The 21079-nt window shown below is 38.6% G+C and overlaps 1 protein-coding gene across 7 annotated transcripts in view; it reads left to right on the forward strand.

Annotated features, from left to right (window-relative positions):
- KHDRBS2 (KH RNA binding domain containing, signal transduction associated 2) overlaps positions 1–21079 on the forward strand; it is a 340609-nt gene that overhangs the window by 143137 nt on the left and 176393 nt on the right. For all 7 annotated transcript variants that reach the window (XR_005629817.1, XR_005629820.1, XR_005629818.1 and 4 more), the window contains exon 4: positions 14551–14697. Coding sequence is in view for 1 of the 7 variants with exons in the window: in XM_039729259.1 (XP_039585193.1) it covers positions 14551–14697 (147 nt within the window). In the remaining 6 variants the exon portion in view is untranslated. The remainder of the gene's footprint in view (positions 1–14550; positions 14698–21079) is intronic.

Genomic DNA, 21079 nt, shown 5'->3' on the forward strand with positions numbered 1-21079 from the left:
GAAAGTCTGCTATTAACAGGGTTATTGTTCAATTTTATTTTACGTTCATTTGTACTGGCATTGAAAATGAGCAACAAGGGGAAGACCACAGGTGCTAAAGCAGTAAAGAAATGGAAAACAAATAAAATGCTTCATTTTCAGCCAGAGGCAGGTTACAATGTTTCCCGGGAAAAAGCTTTTAATAGAAGGAAATTTTGTGGTAAACTGATGGTGACATTAGGCAGAATTGCCTATAATTGATTAATTTAATCTGCATATTTTTTTATTACCTGAGATATGTCTACCATGTAATGAAAATTTTGCAACACTCAAAGCCTGTGCACAAGCTTATTTCTTCTTGCATAAATCTGAGCACATAAAGGGGGTTGGAGGAGTACCTTAAATTGCTAGGGATGATCTGGATGATAAAACTTAAGTGCAAAATGAATATTAATTTTAGTGCAGTAAAATTAGCTGACTCTGAAGACTGCAGGTACTTAACCTTTTCTGGAGTGCAATTATGTGTTTTAAACTGAATTATAAAATTATTTTACTCTTTCCATTTTATGTATGTTTGGGGTTTTGGTGATAGTCCATTCTGGTTTGGATGCTGTGCAAGTGCTCATGGAAGAGAGTTCTGGGTAGAGAATCTGTAGCAGTGTGCTTTAAGCTTTTAGAGGGAATGCCCTGGCTGCACCTAGTCACTTCTTGTTTATGCTGAGACCCCTTGGATCACCGATTGAAAGCAATCCACGTGGACCAATGGAAGACGCACCTGTGGCATTCCACAGCAGCAGAGAGTTATTGTTTACATTTCTTTCCTGAGGCTCTCAGCTCCTTAGGAGGACAGGAAAAATCCTAGCAGAGGCTTTTTCACTAAAATATCATGGCAACAGTCGCTGACATCTTGACATGGCCAGTTTAGTACCAGTGACATCTCCAGCCTGGGGTGAGCTCCTCTGAAGTGAGTATGTACCTGGTGTTTTCTTTGGGGCACTAGGAAGAACAGTCTGAAATTATGAACACTGGACTTCCTGGAAGAAAGCCCTTTCCATCCTTCAGGCTACTTTCTTTGTGATTCTAGGATTTGCATTTTCCTTTCAAAGGAGTCAGTCTGCCTTCCAGAGAGGATGTGTCTGTTCTTAGGTAAACAGTGTATTCTGAAAATTTGCAGTGAGGAATATCAAAGTTTCCACTGAGTCACAGACTCCCCGGCCACAAGCTACCATCATGACCCCAGCCAAGTTATCTCAAGATAAACAAACTTGACAGAACTTATTTTGACTTCCTTTACTTTTCTTTTACAAGTGATAGCTTTTTAAAGTGCTCTCCCATGATACAAAGTTCAGGTCAGGTCCAGGCTGCACTGCCCAGGAGCTGCTGTTACCTGAATTGTACATGGTCTGAGTACTCTGCACATTCCATGAAAATGAATCTTCAGTAAATTTTGATTAGAACAGCTATATTCACTAGTCATTAAAAAATAATGTATTTTACTCAAGTTCATTTATGGCTTGTAATGGACTAACATCCTTACAGATTTCCCTTATAAGAAGATTAGAAAATGTGTTCTTTGTCTTTGCAGAACAAATCCCCATCATATCTGAGATGACCGAGAATCTATTTGCAAGCTATTTTATTTGCAGTCAGTAAATATGTCAGACATAAAATCACGATAGTGCCCCAGTACAGGAAGGACATGGACCTGTTGGATCAAATCCAGAGGAGGGCCACTGAGTTGCTTAGAGGGATGAAGTACCTCTCCTGTGAAGAAGAGCTGAGAGAATTGTGATTGTTCAGCCTGGAAAAGAAGTTTATGGTTGATATAATTGTGACCTGAAGGGCGCCTACAAGAAAGATGGAGAGGGACTTTTACAAGAGCACATAGTGACAGGATACGGGAGAATGGATTCAAGCTGAGAGTAAGATTAGATTAGATACTGGGGAAAAAATTTTTTACTGTGAGGGTGGTGTGACAGGAGCAGGTTGCCCCCAGAAGTTGTGAATGCCCCATCCCTGAAAGTTTTCAAAGCCAGTTTGGGTGGAGATTTGGACGACCTGGTCTAATGGAAGGTATCCCCACCCATGGCAGGGTGGTGGGAACCAGATAATCTTTAAGGTCACTTCCAACCCAAACCATTCTATGATTTTATGATATGTGTAATATTATTACAATATATTTATCTGTCATCTATTTCTGACATCTTTGTGAGAAAACATGCAATCTCATTAATACTTGTCTAAATGAATATAGTGTGAATAATTAGATTTTCTAGATAGTAGAGGAACAAGTAATTTTGCCATTGAAAAGTGTATTTGGGTTGTTTGGGTTCTTTATCATTATGCAAAACCTAATTCTACAAGAAAAGAAAAAGTGAAATTTGCAAAATCACGTGTGACTGTCACATGGGAGGGGAAGTATGCAATTTGCAAAATATTAAAATTCTGGCTCAGAAAAAGGTTATGTTTGTGGAAAAGAGTGGCACTGTGGTTGATTCTTCAGTTATTTGATTTAATTTGAAATACTTTTTCAGAAGATAATGTATTTTTTAAGTCAGCTCAGGTATCCAAACATTTTCATCTGTGTAAATCCCATTAGAGATACAGTGTTTGCCAATTATTTGTGAACTTCTTTCCCCTCTTCCACTCCCCAGAGTTCAGTTTGTCTCTGCCATTATTATGGCTTCCCTCCACTCATGTGGTTTGCACATCACTGCATGAGAATCAAGGGGATACAAGAAAATAGTGGTCTCTTCTAAATTTGTGGTAGGATACTCAAATCCATTTACTGCTTTTGTTTGCAATGTTGTGGTTAATCAAGGAAGGACAGCCTTAAGGAAATCATTATTGACAATCAGCCAGGAAAATGAACTTCATAATACAGTTTATCAGACAGGTTTTTAAACTGCTGGAAGCCAAACCATCCCCATTACCCTGCCTGGGCCGATATGGCAATCAGGGAGAAGTCACTTCCCCTACATCCAGTGTTTAGGGAAGTACATTTGGTGTGTCACAGGTTCCACTGTGTGTCAGAGTACAAAACTTTAACAGGGAACCCTGCACAATGGTGGAGACTTGTTATGAAAAGCAATGAGTTAAATGGGATCATCAGTTTGAGCTTTTAAACCTTGCGCTTGCTGGGGCTTCCCAGTTGGATTTTAAAGGGTTTCTCAGAGACACAACAACATTATCCTTCAGAAAGTCCCTGTGTGTGGAAGGAGAGGAGGATGCTGCCACTGCAGGAGATGAAGAGGTGAAGGCAGCTGGCAGTTCTCCACACATCTTGCAGAAGGCATGATTCCTTATTTTGCAGCTGAAAGTGGCTGTAAATTGCTCTCCTCTGCACTCTTTCAGCTCTGATTATAATGAGCAATCAGAGTGGCTGAAGTGTTGCCTTGTTTTCTAGATGAAGCACCTGTAATACTGTTTTGAGCTCATTTGAATGCTAATTAGTAATAGGATCTTTAACATCAGGAGTGGGTTCCATATTTGACACAAATGCCTTAAGCATACATGTCTATGTAATAGGTGATAAAAGATACATCAGCAAGCAATTGCAACTGTCATAGAACAAAAACATAATACATCTGCATGTTGGGGATTTTTCTCTAGCTATGCAACACATCATGCCCCACATTCATGGGTTCACAGTTCCAAATGAGACAGGAAAGCATAAGAATGCACTCAGTCTGCAACTCCTGAAAGCTGCAGGTTGAAAAGTTTGGGTGAGAACATAAGAACTAGTGAAAATTGAAAGGCTTTCCAAGAATTAGTTGTTTAAGGACATCCTGAACTGCAGGAATATCAAGATTACCAAGACTTTGGTATTTAGTTTCTCATATGAAATATCTCCATATTTGTAATAATTCTTTTCATCTTGATCTGCTTTGTTTCTAAACTTTTTTAAATTGGAGCACCAAAATGGTCTACTAGAGGCTTTGCAGTTTCATTTATCTTCCTTTCTTCAAAATCATCTAATAGAAAATACTGTAGTAATTTATATGATACACTGACCAAATTCTTTATGTAGACCTGAATGATGAAATGCCTTCAAGATCTTTCTCCTGAAATAACATTATCTAGAGTCTGTGCACACAGAAGGAGGTGGTCTTTATCAGTGGAGAATTTTTATTACTGTTCAACTCATTTTCTGGATCACTTATGAATAGTTTAACAGAACACGTTCCCAAATGGTTCTTGTGGGATTCATCTAGCAACTTCTCTAAAATGAACACCTATTTCCTGACTTCCATAATGTGTAACTTGATGAGCTCTCCAACTGCTACCTCATTAAGGAAAAGGGCAGCAGCTCCTCTTTTGTATTCAATAGGAGTGTATTGGGAACATCTGTTTTACTTAGTCCCTTGTTACTTTAGGAATCCCAGAGAAGTTTAAGCCTGAAAGAATTATCAGATCTGCTTCACTCTCATGTGGCAGTGCTGCCCAGACACTTCAGTCTGAGGAGTAATACTGTGAACAATTCTGGCTTCTGTGGATTTCAGGGATGGGAAGCAACTGAATAGGACATTAAATGGCCACAAGTTGATGTTTAAGATCAAAATCATGCCTGAATCCTGTGTGTTTGAGTTCTTTTGCAGCTATAAGATGAGTGAGCAAGTTACACAGATTGGGAAAGACTTGGAGGTCTATTAATGTAGGCACCTGCAGTAGCAATTAGGCTTTGGAGTAAAACCTACATGCATCAGTGGATCTGTTCTGTAGGCCTGTATTGGGAAAGCATCCTTTATCAAGTGAGTGGTTAACCAAGTATTTATTTTCAAGTGTGTACTTGGAGCCTTTATCATGAAATTTGGCTTAAATATAAATAAATTCATTGCGAAAGACAGGCTTCAGGCTTCTTTATAGTCAAAGTCAAGTGCACACATTAGACCTCTTCTGATGGATTGTTTCAAAATACAAGTCTTTTGTTCTTCTTATGCATAAAATAGCTTAGACATGGATTTTTCCCTCCAGAATTTTCTTCATGGTAGAAATATTCTTTCTACTATTTATATCAGGTGACCAAACTCAAAGTCTTTAAAGTGCTTGACTAAAACTGGAATTTGCTTTTTTTTTCAGTTCAATAATTTGTAGCAAAATAATTCATTCAGAACCTGGAGAACTAAAAAACATATCTTTTCAAACAAGTCCCTGTTCTTAAAAACAGAATACCCCTTGTGAATCTTGTGATACAAGTGATATTTATTCTTTGGAGAAAAAATATTGTTCTTATAGGACTAATACAATCATAATGAAACTTAAAGACAGAGAAGGAGCAAAAAGGTGATACAGATATTTAATTCAAATTTTCCTGTTTGTACATTTTAAAAAACCAATATTGGTTTTTCTTCAGCACAGTTTTTGGGAACACTGTATACATAACAAATATAAAGATGAATGTTTCCTGATTAATAAGAATTTTTGATAAATTATTGTCAGTTTATGAAATTCTTAGCATAAATACAGTTAACCTTCTTTTCATGATGACTGATAATTTGTCATCATCTAGCTTATTGAATTGCCTAAAACATAGTAGAGTTTTCTAGTGTCTATAACATTCGTATCACTTTAAGGTGACTTTTCATGCTCTCTCTCTTAAAAAAAAAAAAGAAAAAAAAAGGGGGGATTAAAATTTATAAAACTGTTGACTCCAAACATAATGAAATAGAGCTAGATTGATGTAAGAGAACCAGTAAAATTATTTCTGGAAAGTGAAAATGACACCAGAGGAAAAGAAGGTATATTTTCCTCCAACCAGTACAAATGAAGTTATATCTGCTTTCCTCAAACGATGTTTCTGTTCTGCCAAAGGGTTGATGCTTTATTTTTGACACAGTAAGCTCTTAAAGCTCTTATAATGTCATCAGCCTTTATTATATCTCTCTACTCTTCATTTTTTCAAATCACTAAATAGCTGTATTTATCCTTTTGAATGTGGTGATTTGGCATTGGCTGTCAGCAGCCTGGGTGTAGTTAAGCAAAACCCTATATCATAGTGAGGAGCCCTTCCTAAAGGGATGGTGAAGTTTGGGAATACAGTCAGTGCTCATTAGTTTTCATCCTTTTGTGCAGAGACTCATCCTCAGCAGTAGCTGTAGCCATCACAGTTTACACTGTGGCAGAGCCCAATCAATTGTTGATACCCTGAGATGGGGATGTGTATAATCTAGCACTGATGGAACTAAGAAGTGCATTGAATGCAAAAGGCCTCATCCAGCTATATATTTAGGTTTAAAATTACACACCTTAACTGAAAAAAAAATCTCTGTATCCCAAGAGTGCCTTTCAGAACTGGTCATCAAAAGCATTTAGTTCCTTATGTTGTCTTTCCACTGATATCCCTGTGTCCCACTAAAGTGGTGCTGCCATCATCTGTTGCAGGTTGCAGGCTTTGTGCTAAAACCATAGCACAGGGCTGGGACCTGCCAGCCTTTCTCTGGACTGTTCAGGGTCTGTCCCCAGCTCCCTTTGAGCTTGCTGACTTCTAGCAGCCTTTGTCTGATGGCTGAGTGATTTCTACTTCCACTGCTTTACTTTTTGCTAGGTTTGTACTGTGTCTGTAAATAATGGTAGCAATAATAAATCATTGTTCTGCGTGGAGGGTGCTGCTATGGGCCTAGTATAAAAGTGCTGCACAGGGAGGTACAGGGCTGGGATGGAAATGGAGGCATTGAAAGCAAAGGCATGCAATGATAAGGAAGGCTCCACGACTGTATGCAGGGACTAGGCGTCAAGGTCAGCTGCAGGTCATTGAAGGCAAAAACACTGGGATCTGGGTAAAATCACTTCACGAGTAACAAAGAGAGAAAAAAAACCAAAACCATACACAGCAGGTGTAAAACTTACCATATCTTGTGAAATTGGATGGGAAATGGAGTTGCTAAACAATGGAGAAAGAACAATGCATATAGTATGTTTACCTTCCTAAAAATAACCCCCTGTGCTTCCTGAAGAGACAAGGAAGAAATTATTGCATTCAGTTTTATGTGTCTGTAGTGGATTGTCTTTGTCTGGATGCTAGGCACCTACCAAAGCCTCTCTATCACTCCTCTCCACAACTGCAGAGGGGAGAGAAAATATAACAAAGGATTCATAGCTTGATGTAAGCACAGAGAGAGATCTTACTAAGTACTGTGAAGGGCAAAACAGGCTAGAATTAGAGATATTAATTGTTACTAACAAAATCAGAGCAGGATAATGAGAAGCAAAATAAGACCTTAAAACTAACTTTCTCCCCACTTCTTCCTCCTTCCCAGCTCTACCTCCTGTCCCCCAGTGGTGCAGGGAGACAGGGAATGGGGGTACAATCTGCTTAGTTCATCGCAGGTTATTTCTGGTGCTGGTCAGGAAGAGGAGTCCTTCCCCTGATCCAGCATGGGGTCCCTCCCACAGCAGACTGTCCTCCATTACTTTTTCCAACATCAGTCAATCCCACAGGCAAGAGTTTTCTGCATAGTGCTGCAATGTGGGTCACTGTTCTGTGGGATGCAGTCTTTCAAGGACAGGCTGCTTCACCATGGGTACCCCACAGAGAAACAAGTCCTGCAAGGAAACTTGCTGCACCATGGGCTCCTCTCTCCATAGGTCTCTGCCAGGAGCCTGCTCCAGCCCAGGCCTCCCATGGGGTCAAAGCCTCCTCTCAGGCACCGACCTGCTCCAGTGTGGGGCTCCTCCAAGGGCTGCAGGTGGATCTCTGCATCCCCATGGCCCTCCATGGGCTGCAGGGGCACAGCTGCCTCACCATGGGCTGCACCAGGGGCTGCAGGGGAATCTCAGCCCTGGCACCTGGAGCACCTCCTTCCCCTCCCTCTGCACTGATCTTGGGGTCTGCAGAACTGTTCCTCTCACATATTCTCACCCCACTATGACCACAGTTACATCTGGGATATAGCTTTTCTCTTTTCTCCTTAAATATGTTACTGCCGGGGTGTTAGCACCATTTCTGATTGGCCCAACCCGGGCTAGCAGCACATCCATCTTGGAGCCATCTGGGATTGGCTATGCCAGACACTGAGGAAGCTTCTGGCAGCTTCTTACAGAAGCCAGCCCTATACCCCCCATTGCTACCAAAACTTGGCCGTGCAAACCCATCTTGCATTAAAGATCTCAGGGTACTGCAACTGAAATCAGTGTTCTCCTCTCCATGGTGAAGACATCAACCTTACGATCCCCAGGGCAGTGGAAGGGTGAGTGTAAAACCAGGGAAAGAGTCAGACTCTAGAAAGTTAGTTTATGTGTCATTTTTGCCTGCATGGAACTTGAGCTGCAATCATTAGTAAGGAACTAAACTTCTAATAAATCTTGGATTAAAGGAGAAAAAAAAAAGAAAATAAAATACTTCTTATAAGATATGTTTTTGCCCATAGTAAAAGTGTAAGATCTTGTTTGGAGTTCAAGCAAACTACATTGTATCTCGATTAGAACAAAACTGCTAATTAGCATTTCATAAATAAAAGCATGACATTTTAAACTCTCATTAATTAAGGCAAAGTCTTTTTTCTAAATCTGAAGGTGTCTGGATTGCAGTGATCACTAGTTGTGATCATAAGTTTTAAGATGAACATAATCCTATGAAGCATCTTTAGGTATGGTAATTGTGCATTTCTTGAGGATCTTTGGTTTCCCATATAAGCTTTGCAAACTTGCAATTCATTGATTGTATTCAGTAAACATCTTTGGCTTGGTTAATTCAAGGAGCAGTTTTTGGTCACAGTGGTCACTGTCAGGTGCCTCAGCTTTGGCACATACCATTTTAGTGTGTTAATCTTTTTCCTAAACTTTTCTTTTTCTCCAAAGAAATTCTATTTTTTTCTTCATTTAACCTTCGTGTTAGGTGTTAGGGTTCTTTCAGTAGTGGTTGTCTTATCATCACATTCTTCTGCTGCTTAGTCATTTTTTTTCCTTTCCATCTCTCTAAATAAAAAGATGATGTAGGTATGGTTTAGTATCTCCTAGCCATTAAGATTTTTTTGCATTTCAGTTTGAAAATCATCAGGAAATAAAGCACTGAAGGACCTGTTTGCCCAAGACAGTACTGTATGTACACAATTCTCTGCTCTATTTCACCAAAGTAACAATGAAAATTTTAATGATGAATCAAGTATAGAAAAATAATTGTTGTCATCTGTATCTCCAGTAATTTTCTCTTGTAGGCAATGTTCTTTCTAATGCCTGCATTTCATGGTGGGGTCTCTGTGGCTGACTGTAGGTGTTGTACACCCACTGTCTTTGCACTGCTACATGAGTTTTCTCCGTGTACTCACCACTTCCATCTTCTTTCTTCTTCTTCCTGGAGTGAGAATAAGTGGTTTAAAAATAAGTCAAGGAATAGCTTAGGTCTTTTAGCTTCATTCTGTACTCTGCTGAATCTGTTTCCAATGCCTATGCATTATCAAATTGTTGTTTGTTTGTTTGTTCGTTTGTTTGTTTGTTCTTTATTTCTCAATTGATGGGACCTTGGACCTGAAAGTTTTTTTAACTCCAAAACTGCAAACCCAGTACCCCAAATAAATGAGTTCACTGTTACTTATACTACAGTCAGTGTGGCAGACAACATTTTAATTTTTTTCATTTATGTCCAGATTAAAAATTAATAAGTTTGCATTTGTCAAACTGCATGCTCATTAATTTTCTTCTGTAGCATTGCCCACTGATCTTATGAATAATGCCTTTGTAGCGGCAGCCCTGTGATTATCATCTTTGTCTAGTCTCTCTGCACTATGCATTTTTTTTGTAAATTCTTTAAAGATCTGAAATCCGTTGCAATTCTCATATTGTTCCTCAAGCACCCATTGTTTCTTTTCATAGCGGTATTTGTTTCATTATAGGAAGTTCTTTGTATTGTATTGATTAAATTTATCTCTGAGATCTACACAATTCCTACTGCAAGTTTGTTTCCTATTATTCTTTGATATTCTGTTATTGCAGTGTTACGAGGACGCTTTTGATCACCAGTCTGGACTGTGTAACTGGTTTCTGTGCAAACTTCCATTTCTTTCAACTTTATTCTAGTATTTTTATTCAAGCGTTTTAGCCAGGCATCCAGACAGAAAGCAGTTCTCTGTCAACACACATCCTTTTAAAATGTTAAGACTCCTCTCACATCCAGAGATAATTCATCATTTTTCTTGGCCATTATATTCCTATCACTCACATACTTCACTTTTGCAGAGGTTGGTACTTCTAATATTTCTGCTATAGAGTTTTATAACTCATTTTCCCTGCTTTAGTCAACTGGAAATTATAAAACACGGTAGATGTTTCAAAACACCTGTTTATCCTTAGGAGGGAGTGGGTTATAGAGCCATGCATCATGTTGAGGGTGGATGGACTTCAGCACTGTGTGACAGACGCTCTAAGAATGAGAGGAAGAAGAGAGAATGAAGGGAATTAAGGAAGCCTGAAGTACATTGTATGAGGGGAGCTGGGTTCTGTCACTCTTGAGAAATGAAGGGAATTGACATGCAGAATGGAATGGAAGAGGATCAGGATGAGGGGCAGTTGTTTCTGGAGGGTGACATGTTTTCTCTGCTGTACTCAATCCACACTGAAGTAAAAGATTGTCACTGTGAACTAAGAACCATACTATGAACCTGAGAGTCAGTACGAAGAGTGATTGCCATCACTAACCCAGAAGCCAAGGAATCTATTCCTTTCCTTTTATAAAACAGAACTGATCAGGTCCCAGGTTTGTTGTTTTTCTGCCCTAAGATCCAGTGCCTGAGACTTAACTGCATTTTGATTCAGTGAATCCATCAGGCTTTCGATATACCTCACCTTCCACTGTGATTCATTTCATGTCTACGTGAGAAAGCTTAAGCAGTTATCATTTCTGTGCTTGGGCTGTGAGGGAACAACTCAGCTGCTGGATGGACACTGGCCAAGGATGTGCAAGCTGAGTAGGGTCTAGAAAACTGTTGGACCTGATGTAGAGAATTGTAGAATGTAAAAAGCTATGAGAATCTGCCAAAAGTTACAGACAGCACCATGAGGAATACTTGAACCTCAGAGGTGATTAAGGCAGAGTTATATGAGAAACAGCCAAAGTCCACAAGTAATTGCACTGGTGCATTAGAGGCCACAAGGGCCTTGGAAGGCCATTAGCACCCAGATAGCCTTGTAAAGAAAACCATGAAAAATAGATTTATGATGATCTCACTTATTCTGCCTTAATGTATCACGTGCTGGAAAGTCTCATCATCCATTTCAGTCCTTACCAGTCCTACATGTGGTGTTATTCATTAGTGTTTTCATTTGACTCAGAAGCATAGTTTAGAGGAGAGCCTCCTGATCATTCCCAATTCCCATTATTTAAAGTGAGCTGAGCTCACGGGGTTTTAACTGGATTCCTCTCCTGTGAAACTAAATCAAGGTTGGGCTCCAGAAAGGCTCCCTGCTTCTAATGGGAGCTCAGTTATTGCAAGCAGAGTACAACTAGCAGGAGGCAAATCCCACTGATTGCTGTGCTACACGAGGGGCAGTACTGCCATCCTAAATAGAAGCAGTGTGGGTATTGGGTCCATGGCACTGACCATTTTGCTGTGCAGTTGGGATGTGCTGCTTGCTAATAAAGATCTGCAAAGGTGTTGTCCATCTTGCTGTGCTCCTGAGAGGGCCTGCTCATCTGTACTGCCCTTGGAAAGCTGTATTAGCTGCCAGTAGGTATTGCCTGCCGCACCAGCGAGTGTCTCCCCAGCAATGTCAGCCGTGTCTGTTGTTTGCTGGTTAGATGCCTGATACCCCACACAGGATTAAATGTAAGGCTATGTTCAGTCCCCAAATGCTCAGTCATATTCCCCAGGTTTGGAAAAGAGAGCTTGGTATAGTGCTCACATGGTCTGTGTGTTCCTACTGATCCATAGTTTTCCTTAATCAAGTTTTTTTGTACATACACTTGTAATAAAAGGAGCATTATTGTGACATTTTACACTATGATGGGAAGAGATGCTGTGTTAAAATTCAGTATTTAACCCTATGTGTTTCACAAGAATAAACCTCATTAGGTGTCCTCCACAAAGAAATGTGTAGTATCTCACAACCTCAGCCTGTGGTTTCCAACAGCTATAGAAATAAGCTCCAAGTAGTGACAGAAAACAGAAGAGGCAGGTTATAAAATGGTGTATTGTAAGAAAACCTGAGTTTGTTCAGGAACTAAAAGAGAAACATAATTACCATTGTTACCACTGGAGGGGCATATTCCAGATATGCATTATAAAATCATATTGCTGATGTCTTAGCTGTACAGAATCCTCATCAAAACAATGAGCCAAATATTATTATTTTGCTTTTTCTACATCTGAAAAAAGATACAGTTTCTAAATTCTAAGTTTATTAGTAGTCTTTCCCTGAAATATAATTTTTGCAGCTTTCTGGCATTTGTTGGGTTTTTTGGGGTTTTTTTCCCCCTCAGATTCTTTAAAAAACAACAGGGAAGAAACTCCCTGCAATCACTAGGTAGTATCTTTGTAACTATTAAAACTTAATTCTACTGAAAACTCCATACCAATTTTTTTCAGAAGAAGTAATCAAATGTGTGATTTTTTTTTTTTCCAGAAAACTAGAAACATCTCATCATGGACTTTTATATTATGCTATGGTCCTTTCGGACATTTCAGTGAGATTTCAGTGATAAGCTAAAATGCCAAAGATAATTTAACTGTAAAAATAAAAATACTGAGACAATTATGTCTTATCTTAATTTTTCTAGTTTCAGTTGCAAACAAATATGTCAATTTTCAAATTTAAAAATGAAATAATAGTTCACGTTTATTAAGTTAGGATTTTATCATGATTTGCAAAATGTTGACTTAGCATGGAGCCAGATCTTGAGCACTGGAGCTGCGGGATGTAGCCTTTGTATTCTCTGGAAAATCAAAAATCCCTTGAGGCTGGATCTTCTAACATAGATAAAATAACCTGAATACTTATGGTTAGGAGTATAGCATTTTGCAAATGTTTTTGGTAGCAAGCAGTGTGTAAATTAGTCAATGCTGAAATAAATGAACTTAATGCAGAATTAAATAAGCTAAATTAGTAAGAATTGTATTCTGTTGTTACAGTTTTTATATCTTATCTAAATGTTCATAAACTATTATTTTAGTGTATACTAAAAAGCTGTAACCTCTTCACCATTTTCAAGCAAATTAGTTTACTGCTTTTTCTGTGATAATGTTTTCTGTATATACATATTTTCTTCTAAATTACATTTCGCAAAATATTTTTGAAGACCAAGAGTTCAATTCATCATTTCTTTAACATTATTTATATCTATCTTGTGTAGTAATGGATTGGATTTCCATTATGTTGTCATAGCCAGTGCCATTAACATGATCACCATTCTATGTCTTTGATTTTTATGGAGCAGTAACTACTACGAATATCTTTTGCAATTTACATTTGCTATCTGAAAACTTTGTGTAAGAAAGTGGATTGACATTTCAGAACATTACTCTAACATGTACTAGGATTATTAGGCTTATTTTATAGCTAGGAAATTGGGACCCAAAGATGGGTGAGCTATATCTAGGTGTGGTGATTCACCGTCTGAGCTGGTGTACACTGCATTGCATAGGTACCCTGAATTGGGACTGGGGCTGAAACTCAGACATCACTGGGTACTGAGAGCAGCTCAGGGGCCCTCGGCATCCAAAGCACATGGATCTGTCAGAGCAGGTCCAGAGGAGGGCCAGGAAGATGATCAGTGCTGGGGCCCTTCTGCTATGAAGAGAATTTGGGTTGCTCAGCCTGGAGAAGAGAAGGCTCAGGGTAAATTTATGGCACGTTTGAAGTACAGAAAGAGGGCAAGAAATCCAGGGAGGGACTGCGTGGAAAGGCACATAGTGAGGGGACGAGGGGTAGTGGCTTTAAAGTGAATGGGAGTAGGATTTGGGTAGGGAAAAGTTCTTCACTTTCAGTGTGGTGAGACACTGGAGCAGTTTGACCAGAGAAGTTGTGGGTGCCCCATTCCTGGGAGTTTAAGGCCAGGTTGGATGGGGTGCTGAGCAACCTGATTTAGTGGAAGGTGTCTGTTCCTGGCAGGAGCACTGACTACATAGTCTTGAGTAGTTCACACCCTTCACACCCAAACTATCCTGTGATTCTGTGTCTCAAATAAAAGTCCTAGGGCATATTTTTCTTTGGTGATACTAAAATGTACAGACTGCAGAGATTTGTTGAAGAACCTAAAGAGTTTACTAAACAATAGTGTTTCAAAATGGTTAAATGCATCTTTATTTTATGGGGTTTTTTGTTGTTAAGAGCCAAGATTCAGACAGATGAGTGCAGCTTTTCCATTATGGATTTAATATGTCAGTTCTTACTTCTGGTGTATTTAGCATTTTTTCACTGTGCTGATTGAAATCTGGTTTAGATGATAATTATGCTGGTTTTATCATTCAAACACTCAAAACTGATTTTTAAATCTTTAAGTGGCTTGAACTAGACTTTTATTTCTTAACGGATTTAAAAGTCTGCTTACAGTATGTCCTTCTGTCATGTTGTCTGTGAATGCTAAATCACTGCAAAATTAGTAGATTTCCAGTTTTAAAAACCAAATCCACCCTTTCTTCATAGGAGGAAGAACTAAGGAAAAGTGGAGAAGCCAAATACGCCCACTTGAGTGATGAGCTCCATGTATTAATTGAAGTGTTTGCTCCACCTGGGGAGGCGTATTCTCGTATGAGTCATGCCTTGGAAGAAATAAAAAAATTCCTGGTTCCTGTAAGTCGCTTATAACATTGTTCTTGGCAGGTTATGGTTTTGTTGCATTAAGTTTGTTCCTTTTTCAGACTAAGGACAAAACGCCTTCACCCTGTTCTGTTGAACTTTCGTCTTTCATTTTTTTGTCCCAGGGAGATGCCAAACAGGCCATTAAGTGTCACAGTTGATGTCCTGATATGTTTTCTAGCTATTTTATTATTTCCATTTGTCAATGTTTTTTGCTTTCCTCTTTTCTTTTCTGGAGGAACTAGTAGATTGCTTTTGTTTTCTGATTGCAGACATTAGTCATTTGTATAACATTACACTTTGAAGATTTTTGAATGTTCAAGTCTGTAAAAACATTTTAATACATGCAACAATTTACCTAAATATCTTGCTAATGAAGTTAATGAAGTTAATAAATTTCTTGTGCAGCAAACAGCGTGAGCAAAACACTCCTAGAACATTTCTGTTTACCTTATGACTCAGACCAGTTTGGCAATCTTCCATCAGCTAGGAGAGTGCAGAAATGTACTCTAAAGCTGTGAACTTTTTCTATTTGATCTATACTAAATATATCACTTTCTGAAATATTTACCTTCATATCTATTGATTTTCCTCACATTCTCTAAAAATTATCTTTTCCTCATTCATAACTAAATTCCATGCTATTTTCATACTTAAATTTGTCTTAGAATTGAAGCACATGCATGCTAAATATTAGGTGAAGTAGTACTAGAATTATGTGAGTTGTTTTCTCAGGTCTGTCCTGAGAGTTCTTAGTGCTCTAAAGATGTTCAGAACGTACATCCCTTAAGAAGAATATGATGAGACCTTGTTTCTATTTTTGATTGAAAAAATGAAGTGTATGTTCAGGTCTCTTGATAATAATGGAAGTATTTAAATAATGCCCTTTTAAAATGAGTAATAGGAAGCCAAGATAAGAGATGTTCAGGTGAAGCATATGAATACTTGCATGCCAAAATTTCAACACCTTTTTTTCTTAGGGCTTCTTGATGTGGGAAAAGAGGAGTATGTTACAAGTAAAACACTGAAGTAGACTGTTTAAATGTTAAATTTTTAAGAGCAGATAAACTTTTTTTCTTTTTTAAGAACACTAAGTAGGTTAAGATTGTTAAAAATAAACATATGAATATTTCTTTTAAATAAAAAAGGTTGTTGGCATCGAGTGCCCAGAAATGAGCTACATTTTAAACAAGTTAAATCTGTCTTTCTAATTTTTCCTTCTGATCTCCTTATGAATGCTTCCAGTTTGGGAACACTGGTAATAAAATACCATTTAGAATTCTTTGAAATGACTGTGAGACAAGAAACCATTTTCTTTTTCATGATTTCTGAGTTTATGTTGAACATAAAAAACAAGGGACAAATTAGGTCAATATTGTAATGCTGTAATGCTGGCAGCATGTAATGGAATGACATTTTGGCTGCAAGCTAATGGTGAAGATCTGCCAAGCCATTACACTGGAAGAAAATTCATCATTAAGTAACATGTTCCTGAAAAGTCTGGTGTGTTATAGCTTAAAAAGATAACAGGACCATTCACAAAATATTCCAGTCTTTGTCATTTGGGTAACACTACTTCCAGTTGTTCAGGACTTTCTATAACTTCAGTTTGTTTCTGTAAGAGGTTTCTGTTTAAAGTTACCTTCTTATGTCCTTTTCATTCTGGAAAAGAGCTCCTGCATTCTAGCATGGTTCAATGAAGATGACATCTGGATTTTTAACATCTATCATGTGTTCTGCTCAGCCTGGGTGAATAAAAGAGAAAGAACCGTGTGTTTTCAGAGTATTATTAAAATTTGTTGTAATATTCAGCATCTGTGCAAGCATATATTTTGTGTGACACATTTATTTGTAAGGATTATATGTGTTTTCAGCCACAAGTATAATAGCTACACTGGAGGAAATATAAAAATGGGTTCTTTGTTATGAGATTTTGAACATGGTTGACAGTGGCAGTAATAGACCCTGTCATAGAAGGCCACCAAATTTGTCAGGTATGATTTGCCCTTAGTGAAGCCAAATTAGCTGCCACCATTCACCTCCTTGTTTCACGTGTGTCTTTGCAAAATTTCCAGGAGGATTTGTTTCCATGATCTTTCTGACCTGAGGTGAGGCTGAAAGAGCTGTAGTTTCCTGTCTCTTCCTTATTTCTTTTTTTGTAAGAGGGGGTTACTTCTCCCCCTTTCCAGTTAGTGGGAGCTTCAGTGGACTGACATGACTTCTCACATGCCATGGGTAGTGGCCTAGCCCATTCCCTCAGCACAAGCAGATGCATCTCATCAGCTCCCGTGGACTTGTGCACCTTCAAGTTCCTTAGATGTTCTCCAGCCTGATCCTCTCCTGTAGTGGGCAATTCTCCATTCCCCCAGTTCCCACATTTGCCTTCTGTGACCTGGGCATTGTGGCTGGAGCACTTGTCCGTGAAGACCAAAGGCAAAGAAGTTGTTGATGGCCGCAGCTTTCTCCCTGTCCTGCGTAGCCTGGTCTCCCAGTTTGCTCCAGAGAGGGCCCACATTTTCCCTAGGTTTCCCTTTAGCACTGACGTACTTTTCCTGTTGCCCTGGCCAATTTTAATTCTGTCAGGGCTTCTGTCAGCTTTCCTAACATGATCTCTGGCTGCTTGGACAATTTCTGTATTCCTTCCAGGCTACCTGTTCCTGTGTCCACCCTCTGTTGGACACAGGAACGCCTGTTGGCTTCCTTTCTGAGTTTATCCATGAGCTCCCTGTTCATCCCTATAAGCCTTCTCTCATTTTTTCTTGACTTCCTCTTCATTGTGATGTTCATTCCTGAGCTTGGCAGAGGTGATCCTTGAACACTAACCAGCCTTTTTGTGCCCCTCTTCCCTCCAGGGAATCATAATCACTCCAAACAAGTAAAAATTGTACCTTATGACTTGTTTATTAGTTTTATCCCCTCTGCTTCGTTTCAGATTTACAAAGCAATTGTTAAGTGACTGGCTGCAACATGTTTCAAGCGTTTTTCACTCAGAAAGATTGCACTAGATAATTTCCTTTTTGTTCCCTGTTTGCAGCATCTCTTGAGTTTGTTTTATGATGTTTTGTTGTTTATAAGACCTAATTTGTTGTAGCAATGAATATTGGGATTGCATGACAAGGATAAAACATTAGAATAGAACAGTTTTATTTATACCAAATCAAGGATGTAATAAACTATCCAAATGAGTTTTCACATTGCCTATGAATTTTCTGAAGATTACATGAAATATTGCCCTCAGAAATTACACTGATCATGTCAGTGAAATGGAATAATGTTTTTATACCTTCTCAAGAAGTTTAAATGGGACTGAATTTTAAGATAAATGCCCAGAAAACATAATAAGAGAAGAGAGATAAATGTAGAACAGGATTGAGAAAAAAATTAGAACATTTATTAACTGAAGCAAAGTTTTCATTAACAACTGCTTTTGATTTAAATGTGATTACTTCTTTTTCACCTTCAACCTCACTCAATAACTGGTATTCATATTTTTAGTAGTGAAGATTTTGCCTTCAACCCAGAGTTAGAAACCACTGTCTGTCCCACAGGTTAACACATTTCAAGGCTGCAGCCCGATCTCAGTTGGTGCATTGGGCTCCTTCCAGCAGGCGTTCCAGTGCGTGACTGAATCCCAGTGCCTGCCGTCTTGGCAGCTGACGCATTTCCAAAGCCAAGCTGCTTCCTTTGCTCTCTGCAGCTTCCATCTTGCAAATGGTTTGAGGTCTGTGTGGGTGCTGCCAGCAGGACATTGCTAACTGGTTGATAAGATTTATTCTGTAACTGACTGCTAGTTCTTTGTGGGTTTTATGCAAAATTAAGTCTTTGTGGGGTGTCATAGCCAATTACTAGCTGGATACTGCCTTCCATTTTTGGTTGATGTTTACTTAGTAGGAAAATTTACATATAATTGAAGTATGACACATCAAAAGTCCCATGATGAAGTAGGTAGGATTAATCTCAGAGTCTTGAAACACAACTGCCTGTGCCATTATTTTTCTGTCAACCTAGTAAAAATGAAAACCAGAATGTGTTCCCCAAGTCAAGGTTTTACATTAGCAATCACATTTGGAACTGATGCTAACATATTGGAAATTATCCAGTATTGGCTATGTGGAAAATGCAAACAATAGTGATGCCTAGGAGGAGATGTTTTTCAGCTTCACCTTTGTGACCAACACAGATTTAATAAAATCCATAGGTATCTGACAGCCAAGTACTTCTGATCCTAAACTGCTAGGGACCTAGGTCTGTGTGAGGAACCTAAGGCTGACGTTAGAGCTTAGTGCCTCAGAATGGGATGAGAATGGGATGCAGGATCAACAAACCAGAAGGGGAGACTGGGGAGCAGGGGGAGGGGAGGAGAGCCTACAAGCTTTTCAAGCTTTCAATTCTGCTGATTTTTAAAGGTTCTTGGCTATTAAATGCAGTCAAGTTTTTTCACTATTACTGACCAATGAAATTCTGCATCACGTCTGTTATATAAGATTGTATAATTTTGATTTATATCCAAACATGCAAATATATTTTCTGAACAAACTCTTAATTCCCATGTCGTAAGGAGGTATACTGTCTTTAGGAGTTCTGTGCTTTCTAACACAGACAAAATCCTTTTTCTGATTCACATTTTTATTCCTTTAAGCAAAGCATTTTTATTTGACATGGTTAGCATCCCTTGGGAGAATGAGAGAAGCAGATACTGATCATTCATTTTACGTGTGAGCGCTCTGTAATTGGGAGCTATTATGTAGAGGGCAGATTGCAGCTGCGGTGACATGACCACTTTAAAAAGATTGTTTACAACTGTGCGGTCAGATGATCAGAAATTGAACCAATTACCACTTTAAAAACTGCTGTCCAATATATTTGCATACATTATCCTAGCCACTTGTATCTGGTTTAGACTGAAGGGCTGGGAATAAACACATGGTCATGTAATGCAGTCCAGTTGATGGGCAATGTCTGGTGATCATCTGTCTGTACAGTTGTCTGTGGGTGTTGATCAGATCAGATCAGATTCTGTTATTAGAAATCACTGTAGTGAGGCAACAGGTGAATGCAGAGATTTATGTTGTTTGTAATTCAGGCTACAATGTCTTCCAGACTTCCTTGTAAGTGTTTAAATATTTTACTGACTCTTTAGCTTCAATCCTTTTATCTCACCTTGCTCTATGATTAAAACAATTTTCTTATCAATCATGTAGGAATATTATCTGTTCTCACTGATCTAGCTAATCCAAGTGAAAAATCTCTGAGGAAGAAGAGCCTTTCAGTGAAATCAAAGTTTACTAATTTCACACTGGAAGTTATTTATGCCATAGCTATTTATGAAAAAAATGAGATCTGTGGGAAATTGAAAACAAACTTTACAGCCAGTTTGTTTCAGTGGGAGCAATTAAAACATCTTAAAGTAGGGTTTAGTTCCTTGAAGGTCTTTCTCGTCTAGTATTGCAAAAAGAAATTATTTTACCTCAAAGGTACGTTTACTGTAAATGTAGGAACTATCTCATACAGACCAAAGTTACAAATAATCTGTGTATATACAGCACATGTAACAATTCTGTCAATTTTAGGTATATGACATTTATTTTGCATATTTTTATTAGCTATCTGAATTTCTTCTGTGCTACAGTATAATATGAAATCTCTATTTACACACTGTTTCATATTCCATGGTTTTGTAATCTTATGTTTGTTTCTAGATAAGCTGTAGTGTGGGTGGGGGGATGCCAGTCTTCTTTTCCTCTTTCAAAGAACCTCAACAAGCAAAATATTTCCCTAAATAAGTTGCTGAGCAGCAGCTGAGCTGCATCTCTAAAACTCATCTTTTATGCCTGTCAAAGTGAATAATTTACACTTGCACATTCTCAAAAATACTTGCAATAATAAATAATTAGCACAGTAATTATTTTAAAACTGTGCTAAGGAAATATTTAGCAGCTGTTTTAGCTGTGCTGGGTTCTGTTTTTCCCACTGTGCAGCATCTCTGGCAGTTTCACACAAGTTTTGATAATTGAGGAAATAAAATTCAGCGATTCTGTCAAGGCCTAAAATGTCATAGCACTATAGCTCTTCACAGCCTTTTTTCCTAAACATTGCTTAACAAATCAAATTGTTATCAATACATTCATGTGGTTAGATAAAAGGTAGGAGAATAGAGACAGTGGTGAAGGTAATCTGGCCCCTAAGGAGTTACAGCTGTGCTAATCATCAAGCATTAACAACAAGCCTGCCCTCAATAGGCCACAGCTGGATCCAATTAAGAGGGGTATTACAAAAGAGCAGGCTGGCTGGTCGAGAGGGGAGATAGGTAATCTGGCCCCTAAAGAGTTACAGCTGTGCCAATCATCAAGCATTAACAACAAGCCTGCCCTCAATA

The sequence above is a fragment of the Passer montanus genome, unplaced genomic scaffold, assembly GCF_014805655.1.
Source record: "Passer montanus isolate IOZ18808 unplaced genomic scaffold, ASM1480565v1 scaffold11, whole genome shotgun sequence".
Taxonomy (NCBI): Eukaryota; Metazoa; Chordata; class Aves; order Passeriformes; family Passeridae; genus Passer; species Passer montanus.